The sequence below is a fragment of the Furipterus horrens genome, unplaced genomic scaffold (assembly GCF_987537825.1).
Source record: "Furipterus horrens unplaced genomic scaffold, mFurHor1.1.pri manual_scaffold_5, whole genome shotgun sequence".
In the NCBI taxonomy this organism is placed as follows: Eukaryota; Metazoa; Chordata; class Mammalia; order Chiroptera; family Furipteridae; genus Furipterus; species Furipterus horrens.
This window is the reverse complement of record NW_028327175.1, coordinates 127,817,702-127,840,315: the sequence shown is the minus strand read 5'-3', so window position 1 is coordinate 127,840,315 and position 22,614 is coordinate 127,817,702. Positions and strand designations below refer to the sequence as shown.

At 45.0% G+C, this 22,614-nt stretch overlaps 1 protein-coding gene across 1 annotated transcript in view; it reads left to right on the top strand.

Moving 5' to 3' along the window:
• HS3ST2 (heparan sulfate-glucosamine 3-sulfotransferase 2) overlaps positions 1-22,389 on the top strand; it is a 106,639-nt gene extending 84,250 nt beyond the window's left edge. The window contains exon 2 of the mRNA XM_090277766.1: positions 21,013-22,389. Within this exon, the coding sequence (XP_090133892.1) occupies positions 21,013-21,631 (619 nt within the window). The 3' untranslated portion in view covers positions 21,632-22,389. The remainder of the gene's footprint in view (positions 1-21,012) is intronic.
• The last annotated feature ends 225 nt before the right edge of the window (positions 22,390-22,614 follow it).

Here is a 22,614-nt window from a genome sequence, read left to right as displayed (position 1 = left end):
TTGTTTTAAATAAAATCTAAATTATTTGATATCTGAACTCAGAGCTTTCTTCAACCCCAATTAGTATAGTTTTATGCATGATTTGCTCATTTGAGTTCTTTCACACTATCTCTTAGATCATTGCTTATATTTTCAAGGAACTTTTTGGAGAGGAAGGTGGAATACTTTTTAAGCTGTTGCATGTCTTGTAATTTTTTTTTTTTTTTGCCTTCATAAGCAAATCATCTAAGTACTAGGTATTAGGAGTCACAAATTTTTTCCTCCAAAACTCTATGAATAATATGTGTTTTTCTAGCATTTAATTATACTACAAAGTTCTCATCTGGCTTGTATTTATAGAAAAACTATATTGTTTACTTTAGTCATCCTGGATAAAGAATATAATACTTAGAAAACTTCTGCATTTTACAGAATTTTTGCATTTTACAGAATTTTTGCGTTTTACATATAATATAAAATGTTTGCCCTGATGCATGTTTGTATGGATAGATGATGAATAGATGGACAGAGAGATGGTTGGATACAGGTTTTATTTTGTTCTGACTAAGCTGACTTTTTGGTCTGCCCAATAGCCATCCTCTGTCTCTGGAAATGTCTCTTTAATGAAATCTTTGCTTATAACTGCAGTTCTGTCCAATTGGTTTTGGGTTTTTTTCTTCAATAGCATTGCAAACTGCACATCACTGGTTTTACTCTTTACAGCTCTCAGTATAGCTTACTAATGCATGTTTAAATTCTCTGCAGTAGCATCTTACCTCATCCATACCTGGTTATGTCTCATCCTGTTGTCTTCTCATGCAAGGCTGTGCTCACCTCTTGACCAGCAGCTCAAATATCCCTTCTGGGGTTCCTCTGATCATGTAGCTACCTTGTGACACTTGCTCTCCTCTCTCTTCACCCACATAGTAATTGTATGTTTATTCATTCATCTATTATCTCCTCTACCAGATGAGAGACTTCATGAGGACAAGTGCTTCATCTGTCTTATTTAGAGCCACGACTTCAGTGCCTAACACAATGGCTGGAAAACAGTAGGTGCCTAATAATTATTTGTTGAATGAGTCGTCGGCAGCCATCCGTCTCGAGAGACGATGGTGTAGCTTCTTAAGAGTCTATCTGCACCGCCGAGAATTGTTGTGCAGTCCGACTCAGGAGTGACACGGTATCTGTCTCCTCCCGTGTTAAATCGACATCTTGCAATGACGCTGGAGTGTCCTCTCCAGTGAAGCTGAAGCTACAGAGCCTGGGCAGGGTGATATGGAGGGTCTGCTGTTGCCCATGCAGCAGACCCCCCCTCTCTTCGCAGCTGAAGGGTCCAAGGGAAAGACGGAGTCAATACAGCTTGGCTTCAGGTGCGCCGCAGGAGTTGCCGGTGTTGACTACAACGTCAAACCGCCTTAGGGACTCCGGCTCCGGATTTTCTGTCAGGGTTTACTCCCTTAGCCTTTCCCCTGAAGAGGTATGCCGCAAGGCAGCAGAGGTTTTTTGAAGTCAGAGTTTTCCTTCTCTGATGTGCCCTGACTGGAAGATCGAACCAGCGACACTTAGCTCGCAGGCCGACGCTCAATCCACTGAGCCAAACCAGCCATGAGTACATGTTTACATTACTCTGGCTTGGATTCCCTTTGGCTGTACCCACACTATTTTGAATTAGAAGTTCTCAAACTTTCATCATTGAAAGATCACCTTTTACCACATTCATGTATTATTTGTATCATTATTTTCCTAATATTTGTCTTTAGGACACTGCACATTTTCAATGTTCAATATGCCTCTAAGCCTCATCCTAAGCAACAAAATCTGCAAATAAAAGTGATATCCTAATTGCAATTTTCTAAAGTACATTCAAATAAACACATAACTGTAAAAAATTCTAAATATTATCTATGAATCACTTGCACCCACATATACTATGTGACTGCACTTTGGGAAACCCTTTCTGAAGAGCTCAGGCTACTGCATTTCCTGAACGAGCCCACATCTTCCAGTTTTAGGCTTCCCATGGGATTTATTTGGTAAGCATGAGTCATTCCTTTTGGACTGCCTGTGATGGGATGGCACAGTGACAAGGACTTCAGACACCACAGTCAGCAAGGAAGACACCATTCCTTCCTGGAAGGTTTGCAGACTACTAAGTGGAAGCCAATGGAATAAATCAGCTGTTCTCAACCTGTGGGTAGCAACCCTTTTGGGGGTCGAATGACCCTTTCACAGGGGTCACCTAAGACCATCAGAAAACACATATATAATTACATATTGTTTTTGTGATTAATCACTATGCTTTAATTATGTTCAATTTGTAACAATGAAAATACACGCTACATATCAGATGTTTACATTATGATTCATAACAGTACAAAATTACAGTTATGAAGTAGCAACGAAAATAATTTTATGGTTGGGGGTCACCACAACATGAGGAACTGTATTAAAGGGTCGCGGCATTAGGAAGATTGAGAACCACTGCATTGAATAAATAGATGGGCAAGATAATTATAGACTGTGCTTAGTGCTACGAGGGGAGTAAACCAGGAGGTTTAGAGAGTTACATTTAAGAGAGGTGACATTTGAAGAGATCTGAGGATGAGAAAGAGTGAGCTATGGAAAGAGCCAGGGGAGCGTTTTCAGGCAGAGAGAAGCAAAAACCTGGAGATGGAAAGGGTAAGGCTGGGAGATTCAAGAGCATCTGCACACCTTGCCAGGAATCCTGAATACCTTCCAGAACTGAAATGCAGAGCAGGGTTATCCTACATGACAGCCTGGACAGCAGTTCAGATTTGTACAGTTTAAGCGGGCCTTGGACTCTGAAGAACTATTGGTGCCTCAACAACCATACATGTAGGTTTGGCACAGCAGGGGCCTGGATGGTATTTGAGCAGTTGACTCCCTGGTGCTTTGCACTGTCCACTGCTGTTCTTGCTCCCTGCATGATCAGCAAGCCAACTCCTGCTAACCCGTTGCAACCATAGATCTTAGTGTATTCTGATACACCTGCATATGTGGAGGACACAGTGGAAAAGACTCCTGTCAGTGGCTGGTATCTGCCAGGGTGGGAACAGGGAATTACGGAGGGGCAGGCAGGTGTTCACTCCCACAGCTGTAGTTGGATCACCTCCCACTAGAGGGCACTGTTATGCTGCAGCACTGGGACTCTGGAATGTGAGGTAGTAAAGTTTGGTATTAAAAATAAACTCATCCAATTATTGGCTGGGGAGTTAGCAGATGCCTGGGAAGCATTCAGAACTGGTCAGCTCTGACATGTCCTTAGAGTAGGTAGAATCTGGTGCAGGTGGGCACTTCGGACAAGGAGCCCTGGATGTGGTGGAGGTCCACAGGCTGGCAGACTGGCCTCAGAAGGCCATTGGATTGACCAGCTCCATCCTCTGCCTGGGGCTGTTCCATGTGGAGAACTTAGCATGTTTATAGCACAATAGTGAAAACGTATCATTCTAATGGTTTTACATTCTCTATGAAATATGATGTGAACTCATCTATCCAGAGGGACAAGAAAAGACAGGCTTTGATTATCTGCAGAGAGTGGAGAAGGTCTGAAATAGTTGTGCACAGTGGAAGAGGGAGGTGGCAGGAGGAACATGGTAGGATTTCTGGCTGTGCTGTGTTGGTGATCAGGTGTTTGTAGTGAACTATCTGACATTTTCAGATGGTCTTCATCAGCACCAGATCCCACCCACTTGGTATCCTCACCAGTAGCCTTGGTACCACCTGGTAGTCCTCAGGTACCTTCTTGCTTCTTGGGTGTTGATATCACTGGGGAGTGTCCCACAAAATCCACAGGGGCTTAGAATGGATGCAAGAATGTAGAATATAGTGAGAGAAAAAGCACTGAGCTGCTCCCTACAGCTGAATGTGAGTGAGGGACCTGGTGGGTCCTGAGCGGGCTGGGACAGATGGCAGGTGAGACTGGAGGTTACCAGTTGGTTATAGACCAAATATGGGTATTGCTTGGCAGCTGGTGTGTGACGGGGCCTTTTACTGACACATGAGGAGATGAATTGGAAGTGGGCTAATGCCTCAGATGCCCCAGAAAAATGAGGTGTTCGAGGGTGTACCCAGAGAGCTGCTTCCAAGGGTGATGGGGTGGCAGGAAGATGTGACAAGTTGAGGATGAATATGAGGAGAAGAAGTGGAGCTTTGAGCTTCATTTCAAGAACTTTGGAAAGAAAATGAGGCATATAGGGCTGTAGCCAGAGAAGGTAAAGAAATGGATGAGTGGCTTTTTGAAAATCAAAAAGAAACTGGGCAGCATGGTGGCTATAGACAATAATCTATAGTATACACTTGAAAGTTGCTAGGAGAGAAAATCTTAAAAGTTCTGATCACAAGGAAAAATTTTAACTGTGTAGTAATGGGTGTTAACTAGACTTACTGTGGTGATTATTTTCCAATATATTTAAATATCAAATCATGTTATTCATATACCTTATATAAATACATGTAAATAAACTAACGAGAAAAAAACTAAATTAGATGGAGAAAGAGGAACCCAAGAATGACGGGGTACAGTGCTTATGGTTTACATGGGACTTTCTCATGGTTATCCACTCAAAACTCACAACAAGGTGAAGTCTGCATTATCATCATCCACTGGTTGCAAGAGGAAACTACTATGAAATTTACAAGGACAGGAAATGGAAAAGCTGAACTCAAATTTGGGTTTTATGAGTTAAAATTATCTGCAGTTTCCCACCCAACATCAATTAATCAATTCCACTTAATGCAATAAATGCCCACTGACAAGGCCATCTGTGCCAGTGTTGCCAGGCTGCCCTAAGACCAAGTGTGGTCCATGGACCAAGCAGGTCAGCCTCACAGTGAGCATGTTAGAACTGCAGAACCTCAGGCCTTCTCCCAACAAATGCAGAATCTTCATTTCAAAAAGGCCCAGGCATAAAAATGCACATTAAAGTGTGCAAAGAGACACTCTGGCTTGGGACCCACTCCAGAGAAAGGGGAGATAGACTTACATGTAGGGAAGGAGCTCAGCCAGACTGAGAGAGAAGGTGAATGATGCAGTTACCCCCAGAAAACCCCTTGAGAGTGTCCCCATGTCAGGCCAGGCTAGCCCCATATGGCACCTCAGAAATTGAGGCCCAGTTGCCTAGAAATGTGTCAGAGCTGTTTGTACAGCAGCAAATACCCGTTCACTCAACATCCACAACTACCTCTCCTAGTTTCCCCACTCCTTTCCAAGCCCAGCTTTCTGAGAAAGGAACTGTATTCTCCATCTCCCACATCCTTGCTTCCCACCCACACCACAGCCCCTTCAGACCATTTCTTCCCTTCACTCCACAAAACTACTTCCATATAGGCTATCTTCTTCCCAAATGGTATCAGTAGAGACTTTTTAACATAGTTTTTCATTAGCTAACTTTTTATAACTACAAAAAAGACATGCTCATGGCAAAAAAAGAAAAAAAAAGTCTAATGAGTGCAAGAAGGTAAAGGTGGAAGTTAAGTTCCACTCTACCCTGTAGTCCATCCCAGGTCCCTCAAAGTCATTCTCCAGAGGTAATCACTGGTAACAGTCTACTGTGTATCCATTTAGGGACTGCGTATCCACTTAGAGATGGTTTGTGCATATCTATACTAGCACATGTGTGTATATTGTGTATGTAAATAAGCATGTATAGAACTCTCTGTTGTAAGGACAGAGTCACTTAGGAGACCATTAAGATGCAGCGAACTTGAGGATAGAGGATTTATTGGAATGACCAGCAAGCGGGGAGAATGGCAAGCAGGGAGATCTGCCATGGGTGGTCAGGACTCTGAGCTTTTAGGGGAGAGGGGGGTTGCTTTTATGGGGGGGGAGAAAAGGGGGTTTTTGCAGCTGTTTTGCCACCTGGAAGTTGATCAACACGGGATGTGGTTTCAGTCTGAGACATCCTGTTATCTCGCAGGCCACTGCAGATGGGGTGAGGGGTCTCACAGGCAGCTGCAGGTGCGAGGGGATGGGGGAGTGGCATGATATGGGGTTTGGAGCGGTCATTCCAGCCTTTCTGTTTTAATAAAAAGGAGGTGGGGGGTGTGTGGCAGAGATTGATGGGAAAAAGGTCATTGAGTCTCTCTTCTGTAATGACTTCCTCCAGAGTTAGGGCGATGAAAGGGGACTGACTGTCAGCTCAGGGTCATCCTCTGCCATGGATTAGTATCTGAAAGATCTTAGCAAGAGTACATCATGGACAGTTGAGATTGTCATGGATTTAACCATTTTTTGAATAAACTTAATGAGTAGTTTGAGAAAGCAAGGGCCAATGGTGAGGAATAATAGAAGGAGAAGCATTGGGGTTATGGGAGGCACTAGGATTGCTTTGAAAGAAGAGAAGTATGAGAGAAAAGTTCTGAACCAGGATTCTCCATATGCCTGTTCCCTGTCACGGGCAATAATGTCAATGTGTTTTTTAAGTACTTGTAAATTTTCTTCTATTATGCCTATATTGTTAACATAAAAACAGCTGGTTTCATTCAGCATGGTGCAGGTTCCCCCTGCTTCAGCTGTGAGGATGTCTAGGGCCCTCCTGTTTCAGAGAACTACGTCTGCTAGGCTGTTTAGGGATTCTTGCTGTTTTTCTAGGGTTTTGAGGGTGGCATTCTAAGTTTCTTGAAGGGATAAAGAGAGATTTAGTATTGATTTCTCTAATTGGGGTATTCCTACAAACCAGAATAAGCCTCTATATATGGACTGCCCTATTCTTGTTTGTTCAAGGATAGGTTTTCTGTACGCATGTCCACCAAACTCAGACCACTGTCGGTCTTGTTTGTGTCATGGGCAGGATGACAGGGAGGTTCCAAGGAAGGAGCCAAAGTTTGGGATTGCCTTAGAAGTGGCCATTTGCTGGGGGCTTAGTATGGAGGCATCTAGTATTAGAGCGACTAACATGCAGGTGCCAGTCCAGTAAGGAGAAATTGTTAGGTATACTTGCTTACCACATAAGAAGTGATATCCTGCTTCTTGTAGGGAAATCGTTGTTGGCAGCCGTCCGTCTCGAGAGACGATGGTGTAGCTTCTTAAGAGTCTATCTGCACCGCTGAGAATGGCTGTGCAGTCCGACTCGGGAGTGACACGGTATCTGTCTCCTCCCGTGTTGAATCGACATCTTGCGATGACGCTGGAGTGTCCTCTCCAGTGAAGCTGAAGCTACAGAGCCTGGGCAGGGTGATATGGAGGCTCTGCTGTTGCCCATGCAGCAGACCCCCCCTCTCTTCGCAGCTGAAGGGTCCAAGGGAAAGACGGAGTCAATACAGCTTGGCTTCAGGTGCGCCGCAGGAGTTGCCGGTGTTGACTACAATGTCAAACCGCCTTAGGGACTCCGGCTCCGGATTTTCTGTCGGGTTTACTCCCTTAGCCTTTCCCCTGAAGAGGTATGCCGCAAGGCAGCGGAGGTTTTTTGGAGTCAGAGTTTTCCTTCTCTGATGTGCCCTGACTGGAAGATCGAACCAGCGACACTTAGCTCGCAGGCCGACGCTCAATCCACTGAGCCAAATATAGCAGTGCTATATTTTATGTTTGTGATGGCAATACAACTGGGGTGAGTTTCATTTTTTATTGACTGGCACCAATCATTATGGAGGATTTTGTGAAGAAATGTTTGGTTGTATTGGTTAAGTCAAAAATTCATGATCCATGTAGGGGTAGCAGGAAAATATGGAGTGTTGGTATGATTGTGAATTTGGGCCAATAGGTAAGGATGGGTAGGAGCTCTTGGTTGGCCTCCATAGTGTATGAAGACTAAGTCTAGGGTGTGGTTATAGAAAAGGGGAGGGTTGAATGTGCCCAAGAAGCGAGGTTGGTTGTGGGTGCTGTTGACATGTATGAAGCAGATGCAGAGAGTGGCAGGACCCATAATATGGGTGATGGTGACCACTGGCTGGGACACTCCAGAGAGATCTATTGGTCCCATGTAAGATTGGGAGGGCCAGATTGGAAGAAAGTGGGCAGTAAGGTTATATAGGGTGGTGAGATTGGGTGGGAAGGCGCTTACCTCTATGTCTGGGTGGAGAAAGATCCAGCAGTTGGTTTTGTTGGTTAGGTGTGCCATTCGCTGTATTTTGGGGGCTAGAGGGTATCGATAGGGGGTGGTAAAGGTCATGAGGGCAATAGCCGTAATTGTGAGGGGTGTTAACATGGTTAGTAGGGTGATTTGAGTAAATCAGCGAGGGATAGAACTAGGATGAAAGTGTAAAAGTAAATTTCATCAGGGGTGTAGTTGGTAAGAGTGCCCTGCAGCCAGGCATCTAAGAAGCATTTTAGAAACTGAGAGATAGTCTGGGGGGGGGGGGGTGTATAGTAAAAAGTCTTGCAAGATGAGATGAGTAAAGAGTAGGGCCCATGGAAGGCTTATTTAGAGGCGGGGTTGAGCTCAGGTGGTTTTTACCGTCAGATTTCTGGTGGAAATGCAGGAATACGTGGGTGGTGTTGTTTGTGCCTCCTCCCAGATGGGGATGAGCTAGGTAATGGTGGGTTCAAGATCCAAGGTTAGAGGAGGTTCAGGTGCCTGAGGGGCAGGTTTGAGATGGGAGAAATGTACCCAATGTGGGATATTTAGGAGTTTAACTACTGTTGGGGTGGTTAAGATGACTAGATGTGGGCCAGTCTACCAGGGAGTGAGAGCCTTAGGTGTGAGGGCTTTAAAATAGACATAGTCCCCTGGTGTAATGGGGGATTTCTAGTGATCAGTGGGGGGGGGGGGTTAGTAGGGTCAAATTGGCCTGGCTTTGGAGGGTAGATCTCAGGTGTGAGAGGATGGGAAGGTAGTCCCCATAATCTGACTTGGTAGGAGGGGTGTTGCCTAGGAGTAAGGGTCTGCCATACATAATTTTAAAGGGGCTGAGCATGTGGGGATTTTTGGAAGTTGAGAAAATTTGAAGGAGGGTTAGAGGCAGGAATTTGGGCCATAGGAAATGCATTTTGGTGCTAAGTTTGGTTAGGTGGACTTTTAATAAGCCATTAGCTCATTCTACCTTCCCTGATGACTGGGGTCGATATGGGATGTGAAGCCACCACTTAATGTTTGGTGCCTGAGCCACCTGCTGGGATACCTGTGAAATAAAGGCAGGGTCATTATCTGTCTGAAGAGAGGAGGGGTTGGGCAGTGGGCAGCATTAGAAAGGAGTGAATGAATGCCTGATGTCCAATGAGACAGTTTAGGGGAGGGGTACTTAGGGGTTGGGTTGCCTTGCCGTCTATTCCTACAACCGATATGGCAGAGGGAGTTAGGAGCCCTGAAAATTCGGGCAGGACAGAATATGTGGCTCCTGTATTAAGGATAAAGGAGATAAGCTTACCTGCCACCAATATGTTTACCCTGGGTTTTGCAGCTGTGATGGTGAGAGGCGGGGCTCTTGAACCAGGGCCCTGTCAGGCGGTGGAAAGTCCGAGGACATCTGGGACTGAGATTTCCACATCCAGATCCACTGCCAGGGTAGGCAGTCTAGTCACCCGGTTAGAGGCCATTGGACAGTGACCTGTCTTTTGACAGAGAGGGCAAGGACCTGGAGGAGGTAAGCAGGGGTTTGGACAGAGCTTGCCCAGTGTCCCTCCTGACCACAGTGGAAACAGGGTCCCGGAGGCTGCCTGATGGTGAAGGCTGTGCCCTTAGGCTTATTTTGTCCCTTGGAAGAGTTCCCCAGAGCATTAGATAGCAAAATATACCACTTGTCTTTCCACTCCTGCTGCTCCTTTTCCCTCTCCTTTTCTTTCTGTTTTGTTTATCTTGCATGTTGTTGAATACCCAGAAGGCAACTTGAATAGGTTCATTTTAGGGGGTCTCAGGGCCCATCTCTAACTTTGGAGCTTTTTTTGAATGTCTAGGGCTGACTTACTAATGAAGTGGATGTGTAAAAAGAGGCATCTCTCCAGTGAAGTGGGGTCTAAATTGGTGTATTTTTTGGACGGATCCTGTGAGCTTTGTTAAGAAGGCTGCTGGATTTTCACTGGGACCCTGAGTGACATCGAGGGTTTTGTCATAGTTGACAGCCTTAAAGCCCAATTTTTGCATCCCTGCAAGGAGACATGCAAGGAAGTGGGGCATTTTGCAAAGGTTGGGGAATTCATCTGGTAGTCCCAATGAGGTGGGGTGGCAGGGACTGCTACAGACCCAGTGGGATAATCAGTGTCAGTGGGTCTGTCAACATGTAATTCATCAGCATAAGCCATGGCAGCCACCCAGATAAAAATTTTCTCTTTGGGGGTTGTGGTGGAAACAAGGATGGTGGTAACGTCCTGGTAGGTAAGGACACAGGTCTGGGTTAAGTATCTGAACTCTTTGATGAAACAAATGGGGTCCTTGGAGAAAGAACTGAGACACTGCCCAGTTTGGGAAAGATTAGCCAAATTGAAGGGGACATGAACACCATCTCTACCAGTGACCTCACAGAGGGGCTAGAGACCAGAAGGACGAGGCTCATCGGAGAGGCAGGGAGCCAGGGAAGAGGAGGTAAGGATGGGCCCATGGAATCAGATATGGGGAGGAGAAAGTCCAGGGACTGTGAGGAGTTAGGTGACTGGGGTTCTGAAGGGGATGAAGAGGCATCCGGCACAGGGCTGTACGGAAGTGGGTGGTCAGTGGCATCAAAGGTGTCCAAAGAAGAAGGAGAAGTTAGAGGGGGTGCAGAAGGTTGAGAGGAAAGCAGCTTTTCCTGGACAAGGAGAATTTGGTGGGTAGTGAGCTGTTGGCAGAGGGAGTGCTTGCTCCAAAGGGTCCAGAAAGCCTGAGCGTAGGGAATTTCTGACCACTTGCCTGACTGCCAGAGAAAGTTGTCGAGGTCTGTGAGAACTCCAAAGTCAAGTGTGCCATTTTCTGGCCACTGACTCTGGTTATCAAGAGGATATTGAGGCCACACGACAGTGGACAGAAAGACAAGTCAATGGGCCTTAACCTCTCCATTTAGTTGGAGAGGTCTGAGATTACGGACTAACCACCCAGGAAAGATATCTTTAGGCAGGGAGAGACTGGCTGACTCCCTTGACTATGGTTAGGGTTAATGTGAGTCTGAGAAAAAGGAGTAGGGTGATTCTAAGCCAACGTTTCCGGCTTCACAATCTGTCAAGACAAGCGGTCCCATTTCGACCCCAGAGTGGAGGGCCTAAGGCCAAGAGGAGAGGCACTGAGTAATCCCGGGTGTCCCCAGAAGTCATCAGGCCCCGGAGAGTGGGTCTGGATTGACCCAAGGAGTCAGTAGACTCTGAGAGTTGTTCTGACTGAGCGCTCAGACTTAGGGCCAAACTGCCTGGAATGGTCTCGGATAGACCAGGAAACAGAACCACCTGGAGAGCTGGAGGCAAAGCCTCACCTGTGAATCCGATGACCGGTGTTGACTGAGAGTAAATGTAGGTTGAGAGAGACGTCAGAGGAAAAAGGAGACAGATGGGGTCAGCAAGCCAGGGGGGATGCTCAAGCTGCTGACTCATGGAAATCTGAGAGACTCCGGGTCCGAGGATTGGCGCTGGCCGGGGTCCCAAGTCCAACTCGGAAGACCCTTTCGAGCCGGTGTCCCAATCCCGGGTTTCGGCACCAAAATGTAAGGATGGAGTTGCTCAGAAGACCATTAATATGCAGCCAACTTGAAGATAGAGGATTTATTGGGACAATCAGCAAGCAGGGAGGCCTGCCACAGGTGGTCAGGACTCTGAGCTTTTATGGGAGAGGGGGATTGCTTTTACAGGGGGAGAGAAAAGGGGGTTTTTGCAGCCGTTTTGCCACCTGGCAGTTGCGGGTGCAGCAAGCTGATCAACACAGGACGTGATTTCAGTCTGAGACATCCTGTCATCTCAAAGGCCATTGCAAGTGGTGTGAGTGGTCTCACAGGCAGCTGCAGGTGTGGGGGGTGGATGGCACGATATGGGGTTTGGAGACGTCATCTGTTATGCAACTTTCTTTTTTCACTAAGTAATACATTTAGCATTCCTTTCTGTGTCAATATTTGTAGATCCACCTCATTTTTTAACAGCCAAGTAATCATCTATTTGTCTGGTCTCAATATAAGTTTATTTAACCAACTTCTTGCTAACAGACATGTAAGTTGTTTCTGGTCTCTTTCTAATACAAACATTGTTTTAGTTGTTAGGTCAATGCCAGTACCTGTAACAGACTCAGATAAAAAGTGTATTTCTTGCTCACCATACATAGTATAAGGGGTGTTTTCCTCCTTGTAAATAGTTTTCCATGTCTCTTCTACCTTTTGGACCCACCCTCTTCTTGGGCCACAAAGTTCTCTGCATTCAATTTATGCAACAATTTTCAACAGGTGTGCCGCAAGAATTTTGAAGCATGCACTTGATTGTTTAGTCAGGGGCACTGACCTCTTTCTTCTTAGATTATCAAATTTAAAAAATGACAACAGCCAACATAATAGCTGTCAGTGTGAATGAATCAAAATTATACCTTTTTTATTTTTTCAGATTGGCAAAAATATATTTTTTGGTGTGCTACAGAATTTTAGTAATTAGTTTGCATGCCATGGGATGAAGAAGGTTGAAAATCACTGAGCTAGTGGACAGAAAAGACGGTGAAGAGAGCACTCCTACTTTGTGAGCACCTTGGCCTGGAGGTAACACACTGTACCACTCACTGACCATGGTACTAACCAGCCACATCACACCACCTGGAGGCAGGGGTTTCTGGGAAATGTAGTCCTTGGCTGGGCAGCCACCTTCTAGAAACAGAGCTATACCCAACAGGGAGAAGCAGGAATCTTTGGTGGGTGTCTCCCCATCTCTGCCACAAATGCTGCAACAAACATCCTCACACAGTCTTTAAGTACTTGTACAAATAAATTTCCAAAAGTAAAATTGCTGGGTTAAAGGGTACATGCATTTTACGTTTGGATAGATACTATCAAATTAAAGACTGCATTGATATATGCTGCTACCAACATTGAAGAGTAAGTTCTATACACTCTTGTCAGCAATAAGTGTTATAATATTTCAAAATGTATTTTACATTATTATTCATGATTGATTTTAATTTGCTGGCATAGCTCCTACTGCCAGAGGAAGGAAGCCAGCAGCCCTCATGGGGAGCTGAGTTCAGGTACTGCCCCTCACATTGGGAAAAGAGGACCCACTCACCCCTTTGGTTTAGAGGTTGTTAACTCCTTGAGAACAGAGACTACACCTTGCTTACCTTCTTATCCCTGGCATATAGTAAGTTCTAAATAAACACTGTTCAATGAATGCATACCAGGCTCAAGACACGCATGTCAGTATAGAGGTGTGACAGTCTGTGACCTTGCACTCTAGGGCGATGATAGATGCAGGTTATGTGTAGAAAACGAGAGATGTCTATAGTGCGTACCATGGAGTCACTGGGTTAACAAATGCCTAAATCTTCTGGGAAGGGGGAAATAATTAAGTTGAGATCAGGAAAGGCTCCCTCGTGGAGGTGATAATGAGCTAAGAGCTGAGAGAAGTTTTCCCTTACTGGCTACAGAGCACTTCACCCTAAAACCACAGCATGTCGGAGATCCCTTAGCTCGAAAAATGCAGAATCTGGGCCAGATTAAGAAAAGCCACATAAATCCTGTTACAGCCTTTATCCTGTGAGCAGTGATAAATTATGGATGTAATAGTTCAAGCTGGGGCCTAGTATTTTGATCCTGGGTCATGTAAGTGTAAAGATTTGGGGCTATAGACTCTCAGCCTGAGGAGGATAGACAGCCATGTTGCTGTGCCTGTACTTGCTTAGCATGTGGAGGGTTAGTGGGGTTTGTTTTCAGAACAAGTTTCTTGCAATAAAGCCTTCCCCCCCCCCCTTCTGCCCCTAATTATCCCTCTGGAGACCGATAATTTTCAAGGTGCCTGGTTGCCCGGTTAAGAGCTAATAAATCACCAAAGACCTCCAGGCAGCCAGGCCTTCCAAACACATCCATGGGGTGTGCAGATTCAGCAGAAAATAAGATCTTCCAGAGAACCCTCTCAGCTATAATCAGAGATATGCTCATTCTACGCGCTCCCGCGTGCTTACACACTCAGGACATCCTTTGCATGGAGGGGGTTGGCCACGGCAACTCTTTCTGCCCCACTGGATGGGCCAAAACTGTCATTTCCAAGCCAACAAGAAAGCATTTAGGTCTTTTTCTTTTTCAGTAGGGGCCACAGGAAGTCTGTAACTTTTCCCTCAGGAAGGAGATAGACTGTAGACTTCTGTGGCCTTGGAATAAGGCGCAGTCTCTGCTGGCTCACACCACTGTGCTTTGCTTTCACTGTGCCCAGATTAAAGCCTTGCCTTTGTGTCTTCCCTTCAACAAACATTTACTACAGTCCTACTAAGTGCCTTCATCTTCTTGGTTCTGAGAATACAGCCGTGTCCAAGACAGACACCAAACCTGTTCTCCCGGAGCTTGTAGTCTGCAGATGGGGGTGGGGATGGGCAGAGACAGAAACATGCAAATAAACTTATGATATGGTAGATAGTAATGTGCGCCATCATGTTACTAACGAGAGTGCATTCATTAAGGCTGCACTTCCCAAGCTTCTCTAATTGTAAGAATCATGGCAGGGGAGGGCTATTAAAAATGGAGATTCCTGGACTGCACTCCAAAGCCATTGAATCAGAATGTACAGGGAAGGGTCCTGGAACTCTTTTTCTTTAAAGCACACCCTGGATTAATACTTGAACAACTGTTTTAAAGGCTGAGTGGCTAAAGGAACACTCAATCTGCCACTGAGGTTCTTAGCCCTGGTGGCCCACTGGGATCACCTGGGGAGCTTTATAATTGCAGGTGTCTAACCCTCCTGCCTTCCCCCCAAAGTTTATGATTTAAGGATTTACATATCTTCAAAAGCCCTCCAGATGGTCCCAGTGTGCAGCTGGACTTGTCCATGTCCTCCCCTCCCAGACACACTGCAGAGCCACCACAGCTCTGTCCTCTCTGAACACCCAGGGGAACCTTGGGTGAAGGACAGTGTGCAGATAACCAAGCAGAAATGGCACAAGATATGTTCCTTTCCATCTCATTTGACCTTATATTTGAAGCTGGGACTCCTCTCAGTCTATGAACCTGAGCACTTGTGGACATACTGAAATCTTAGCAATGGCATAGTGTTTCCCCGACCCCAGGACTATCTGCTGAATCCTTCCTCTGGTCCAGGTCAGAATGCCAAGAAAAGGCTGGGCTTCATAAACTAACTGGTTATTTCTGAGGATTCAGGGTAACCTTTCAATACCTTTGACACTGAATCTCTGATCAATTTATTGAGCACCTACAGTGTGCCAGGTATTGTGTTGTTACAGAAACAGGGGAGTCCAAAAATCCCCAGAGTTTGCTGCTGGGGGATGGGGAGAAGTAAGCAGCTTTTCAAATGCTTCCACATGCCTGAGGCTGGTGGCTACTGTCTTTCTTATGCAAAATGGCTTTAATGCATCCAAAGCCTCGGGCAGATGGGAGGAGTCTTGAACCAGGGGACAGTATGGAGAAAGCACACAGAGCCTACGTAAGGACCTGTGAATGGTCAGAACTGTTTGCAACGCCCACTGCGTCAGATGATGCAGTCAGGGATATATAAGCAGCTGCAGACATTTTAGCTGAGACTCTCTCTCAAGCTCTCGTTCAGGCTCTGGCTCTCACTGGCACTCTGAGACTCTCTCTCTGACTCTCTCTCTGGCGCGCTCGCGCGCTCACTCTCGCTCTCTGACTCGGGTTCTCACTCGCGCTCTGGCGCTCAGACTCTCTCAGACTCTCGCTCTGAGACTCTCTCTGGCTCTCGCTCGTGCTCTCACTCTGGGACTCTCGCTCTCTGGCTCGCGCTCTCGCTCTGGCGCTCTGACTCGGGCTCTCACTCTAGCTCTCGGGCTCTCTCGCTCTCGCTCTCTCGTGTGCTCCCTCCACGTGGCTTGGTGAAGGGGCCTTCTCCGTGTGGCTTGGAGAAGGGGTCTCCAGGCTGCTTTAAGAGGCTCTTGCCATGCAGTTTTGAGAAGGAGAGAAGATCCACACTGTTTGCAGGAAGAAGGCAGTTTGCAAGGAGGCTGAGAATCCAGGTGGTTCTGCATTGAGAGCTGGAGGGCACCACAGCACAGAAAGGACCTCCCCAATCAGATTGAATGATTGGCAGCTGCTGGTAAAGCTGAACTGTGTTTGGAAAGTAGGGAAACGGTTTCTCTGACTTTCCTAAAACTAGCCTGGTTTGGAAGGGGAGGGAGGCAAGGATATGTGTTTGTGGGTATTTTAAAGAGCATAAGACTTAACAACAGAAATCTGCAAATAACTAAATCTATATAACTGTTAAATAAACAATTCTTTTTCTTTTCACCAAACTCTGGTATTGAGAGTTATAATTTTGGCGGCGGGCAATCGGGCCCCTAACTAAAGAGCCCGTGGGTTTGTTTTCAATTGGAGCAGCCCAGGGGTTCTGTAACAGTGTTAGGAAGGCAAAAATGAATAAGAAACATGGCCAGGTTGCTGAAGGTGTGTTGATATAAATGGATGCATATCTAATAAGTTCCACATATGGGATGAGGGTCCTAGTCATTGGAGGCAGAGAGTGCCATGAGACTATAAGAAAGGGTTCACAGAGGACGTGACTTTTGGGTTAGACTTGGGAAGATGAGTAAATATTCACCGCAATGAGGGAGACAAAAAAATGATCCCAATTCTTAACAGATAAAAACAAAAAATTCAGTAAGTGCAAACCACATGAAAGAAAATGATTTTGTGTCCAGCATTGCATGAGATTTGGATTTCCAGGAAATAGTAAGAGATTAGCTCTAGAAAGGTAGGCAGTAGCCTTGAGTACTGAGTCGAGAAATACAGACTTTATCCAAAAGAATAATTGATGGTTGACAAGATTGATTTGCTTTAGAAATATTTCTCTGGTGGACACAGAATTTGATTGCATTAAAAAGGAGGAGAGAAGAAAAGCCTGAAATCAGAGAGGATTCTATTTTCTGAGGAACAGATGACGAGAGCCTGAGGGGGAGTTTGGGAAGGAAAGTTTACAAGAATGAAAGACGGGTGTGATAAAGAGTCAAGAATGACATGTTTTTCTGCTCTGTGAGTGGATGCATGGTGGTATCATCTGTAAAAATAGGCAAAGGAGAGAAGTAAGTTTGGGGAGGAAAATAGCAAGTTCATTTGCTGAGGCAAGGTAGCCAGTCCACAGACAGCTGGGCATTCCAGTCTAGGGCATGGGAAACTGGAGCTGCCATTACAGACATGAGTCAGCAGCTCCCAGGTGGTGGTTAAAGGCTGGAGAAGGAAGGAGGTCATCCAGAAGATCACTTGTAAGGGAGAAGTAGGCAACACACCCATGGGTAGATCTAGAATGGCCTGAAGAGTGTGGAGAATTTGAAAAGGGCCTGAGGGCATCAATGCATAACTGGATAAAACAGGCTGTTGGCTTAATTGTAACCTCAGCAATATTTATGGAGACCTTACTTGTGCCATGGATTGTGGTGAACTATGAAGATATAGTTGTAGGTAAGGTGCACTCTACCCTCATGGAGTTTAAGTTCAAGTGGAGTGAGCTTAGCTTCCACATACAGGAAGCCAGGTTAAAGAAGTTAGAATTCTTGCAACAGCAACCAACTATGACTAACTTAAAGTAGTTATAATTTTTAGAAGGATGTGTAGTAACTCACAGAATACAGAGGAAGGTGGAAGAGCCAGGTCTTAAGGCAAGAACCAAGAGAGCCGATGGGATTTGGTAAGAGAAGCTGATGAGGATGCTTTTCCAGGTTCCTATACCTGGTGGGAAAGTTCAGTCCAACCATTTTCAGTCTTGATGATACATTGTTAGTCTTTATGACACAGCTGGTGCTGATTGGCCTAATTTTGGTCATGCACCCACCCCTTGGCCCATCAAGATTGTATCCAAAAGAAGAGTGGTAGTTCCTCAAAGAAAAATTTGGGGCTCTTATCAAATGTAGAGAAATTGTTGCTGAGCAGGATAAAATAACAGGTGGGAGGTAAGTCCAAATGGTGAGTGTCAGACTATTTCAGTAATTTTTTGCAAAGCTACATAGACAATAAAAGAGGCTGAAGCTTAAGAGGGTTATAGGGTGAGAGAAGAATTTAACTGTGTGTTAGCAACTGGAAACAAGTAAGCAAAATTTAAACAATGACATGAAGAGGGAAAATAAGCCTTAAGAAAAAGTCTAGTCCCATGGCATGATTATATATGTGATGTTGCTTAGTCTGGTGTCAGTATCATCCTCAGTATTTGTAATTTGGTTTTGCAGCTGACATACCAGCTAGGGGTGAGAAGAGTGGAGCTTCACTTCAGTTTACAGCCAGGGCATGTGTGATAGAAGATCACTAGGACTGGTCAGAATTTTCCAAACTGGTAACAGAGAGATGTTCATCAGTGCCCCTGGCAAGAGTTCATAGCTCTAGTCAAATAAGCTTAGGAGATGCTGCAGCCTCACTTCCTCTCTTGGATATTCTTTAGCATATTAAAGAATATTGCAGATAAATCAGCTTCATGGCTTGTCAAGTCAACTTCTTCATGTTAGAAGATAACTTTATATCAATAATCGCCATAGAGTTTGAAAAAATCCTTAGGTTTAAATGTACTGTCACATTTATGTAATTATGTCTGCTTTCATCATAACGACCAGCATCTAATTATAATGTATGCCAAGGTCATAATCTAATATAGCCATATTTCTAAGAAAAGCTAGCTGAAGAATTCTATTCTAGTACATTGTGATTGTTTGCTAATAATGGCATCTAATTTTAAAAAATAGCCTATTCAAATCACAAGGGTTCATTATAAACATTGAGCCTGGAAGCAAAATACCAGTTGTATCAGCCTATCAGCTGCACAGTGAATTTTAAAGTTCAAGGGGATATGGACAGGTTTGCAGGGAAGGCAATAGAGAGAGATGTGAGAGCACAGGTGGACAGATGAGCCCTTGCCTACCATTTCCTCTGAGACTACTGAGAGGGGCGCAGGATGAGTACAGATAATAGTCAGTTTCTGGATGGAGGACAGAAAAGTTGAAGGTGTGACAGCTTTTTTCTTTCTAGTGTAGTGGGAGACTAGTTTTGTGTTAAGGGTGGTGGCAGGAGTAGGGCTGGGAGCTTATGGTGAGAATTTGGAACATGTACTATGAAGAATCTTAAGGGAGCCTGTAAAAACAAATATACCCAATTACTGAGCAGTGTTGAGACTCAATTGAAGATGGATTTAATAAATATAGGAAGGATCCAGTTGCCAGGGTCAGCATTTTATCTCCTGCTGTTTGGCAACCCACAGACAGAATTAGAAATGATGGTAGGTTGGGAATATGCATTATTAGAAATTGGAAGAGCAAGTAGTACAAGAAAATTGATAATGATGCTGATGATAGCCATGACAATGACGATGATGATGATGAAGAAGAGGAAGAACAGGAAGAGTAAGAAGGAACTAAAATGATTGTTCATTTAGTCCAGAGAAGATATGGAAGAAAATGAAATCAAGAGGATCGTAGATGAATTTAAAGATCAAGTATAATGAGTTTGAGACTCTAGTACATGTATAAAGAAATAAGGTTGCAGTCTGTATTAACTTCCTTGGCATTATTTGGTTTGTAGATATGTCACTCCATGCTCTGCCTTTGTCTTCACACCACCTTCTTCTATGTGTCTCTTCTCTCCTTCTGTTGTCTCGTAAGCATATACCTCATCTGGACTTCGGGCACACCCTAATCCAGGATGATATCATCTCAAGATTCTTAACTTACATCTGCAGACTCTCCAAATGAGGTCACATTCATAGGTTCTGGGGAGATACATATGATACATATTTTGGAGGGTTACCATTCAACCCACTACATAGTCCTAGAGTACAATTTCAGATTAGGGAAATTCCAATGACAAGACCCAAGGTATGGCCAGACCCAAGACAAGAGTTGCTAAAATAGAAGAGAAAATGGAGTTATTTGGTCGAAGAACTGTGAATCCAGGTTATTGAATGGGGATGATAATAGAACCTGGGGTGAAGAAGACTGGGAATCAGGAGTCTATATTCCAGGGGATGAAGATCTAATGTGCAGCCAGCATTAGAAAAACTAGATTAAGGTAAAATGTGACCTTGAGAAAGAACTAATGACTCAGAGCCAGGAATGTTCCCCTTGATCAAGGTCTGAAAGAGACACATCTGGGAAGGAGCTTCTACCATCATCCCTGAGAATCTCAAGCAGAGCCAGGAAATGAAAAATGAGGGAAGGAGAGGTTGCAGTACCTAATTGTCCTGTGCTTTCCTGAGGATGTCTTTCAGCAGAAAAAGAGATCAGGACTCTTTTTTGTCCTTTTTTCCTTTTTCTTGTGGAGTGAAAGTGCCTAGAATTTCTGTTTTGTTCTCAGTTAATTCAGTGATAAGGGATTCTTTCCATTTACTTATTTTTTTCAATTACAATTGACATTCAATATTATTTTACATTAGTTTCAGGTGTACAGCATAGTGGTTAGAACTCATTTCTAAAACACTTGCTATTCCTATAAAGCAAGTTTCCCCCCCAAAAAAAATTTTCTAATATATTTGGATAAGTTTCTTTTGCCAGAACAACATTCAGTGCCTTCTTTTGTATCTTTTGAATATATAATCACTTCATTAACAATTTCAAGCAGCGTAAAAGGTTATACAATAAAAAGCCATTCTCATCCATGCCTTACCTCCTCACTCTGCTCCCACTCCCACCCCAAAATCAACTTTATCAGTTTCTTGGTACCCTTCCCCAGATGAAGGTGCTGTGTATTGCCTTCTTTCATTTAATGATTTATCTTGGAAATCATTCCATGTTAGTACGCTCAGATCTACCTAACTATTCATTGGTTATTGCATCATTTATTTAGCCCATATTGATGGACATTTCCTATCTTAAAGCAAACCTGTTAAAGACTAAAAAATAAAATCAACAGGAGATAAAGTGGATCCCTCACCAGGTGAGAGTAGGTGAGCCTCAGATGTCACAGAGGAGAGGAAGGGGACTCAACCAGACAGTTGAGTTCAAGGAAATGACACCAGGAACCCCTGGAGAGCCCTGTCTGATGATGTGCTGCTTCTGCCTGCAGGAACCTGATGCCCAGGACTCTGGAGAGCCAGATCACACTGGAGAAGACCCCCAGCTATTTCGTCACTCAAGAGGCCCCTCGTCGGATCTTCAACATGTCCCGAGACACCAAGCTGATCGTGGTGGTACGGAACCCAGTGACTCGCGCCATCTCCGATTACACCCAGACACTGTCGAAGAAGCCGGACATTCCCACCTTCGAGGGCCTGTCCTTCCGGAACCGCACACTAGGCCTGGTGGACATGTCGTGGAATGCCATCCGCATCGGCCTGTATGTGTTGCACCTGGAGAGCTGGCTGCAGTACTTTCCCCTGGCTCAGATCCACTTTGTCAGTGGTGAGCGGCTCATCACCGATCCAGCTGGAGAGATGGGGCGGGTCCAGGACTTCCTGGGCATTAAGAGGTTCATCACGGACAAGCACTTCTATTTCAACAAGACCAAAGGGTTTCCTTGCTTGAAAAAGACAGAATCGAGCCTCCTGCCTCGATGTCTGGGCAAATCAAAGGGCAGAACTCATGTACAGATTGATCCTGAAGTGATAGATCAGCTCCAGGAATTTTATAGACCTTATAACATTAAGTTTTATGAAACTGTTGGGCAGGACTTCAGGTGGGAATAAGCCTGTGACATGTAAGGACTCTTCTACTGGTCTCTTCCATGAGGTTTGTTCTTAGAGCCTATCATCCTCTCACCACAGCCAAGTCAGACCCCAGCCCCCTCCCCATCTTAGATTCCAGCATCCTGGTACCAGGAAGCCCAGCCAAGGCCAAGAGACCAGGGGGTCCCTACCACTAGCTCTCCCCAGTCTGTCCAAAGTTGATCTGCTTTTGGCATGTCCAGTCAATTCCAAATCCTTTCCCTTCAGCCCATAAGCCGCCTTGGGAAATTGCTTTAAGAAGAGTGGATCTTTCCATTATGATAGCTATTGTAAGTGGTGATGGTTCTGTTGCTATGAACACAGCAGTCTGTCCCTGTCATTGTCTACCCCAGCGTGAGCTTGTTAATTCTGAGTGTCATGTACTTCCTCTCTGAGCTGAGCTCTCCTGAGCCACCTTGGGTGGTGACATGGAAGACCATCCTCACCCTCCTGCCGTCAGCAATGCATCCAGAAATGCAGAGCAGAAGCACCCCCAGCCAACTCTAGGAGACAGACTCTTTGATGATGGAATTAACCAGAGCTTTCTAAGGGTGTGGTCTCAGCTCTACTTGAAGAGTGACTGTCTTTGAAAACCACTTGGTGACTCTCCCTGCTCCCTGTGGACAAAAACACATAATTCTGCTGTTATGGGTACTTGCCTCACGTGAGCTTTCATGTTCAGCATGTGACAGAATCATGCTTGTCCATGTGAAATAAATGTGGCTCTCTTGTGTCCTTAATGTAGACTTTTTCTCTGTAAGTCAGGCTGGAGCATGCTCATTCATTCAGGTCCTCCATGCAAGATGGGGCTGTGCCGGGATGGTCTGGGAGGGCAGTGAGGGTGCAAAGACTTGGACATAAGCAAGGGTATGGAGTGGGTGCAGAAAAGAAGTTCTTGCTGGTAGAGGCTGCAGCATAAACATCATTGAGAGATCTGTAGGGACATCTTTCTGAAATATAAGTCT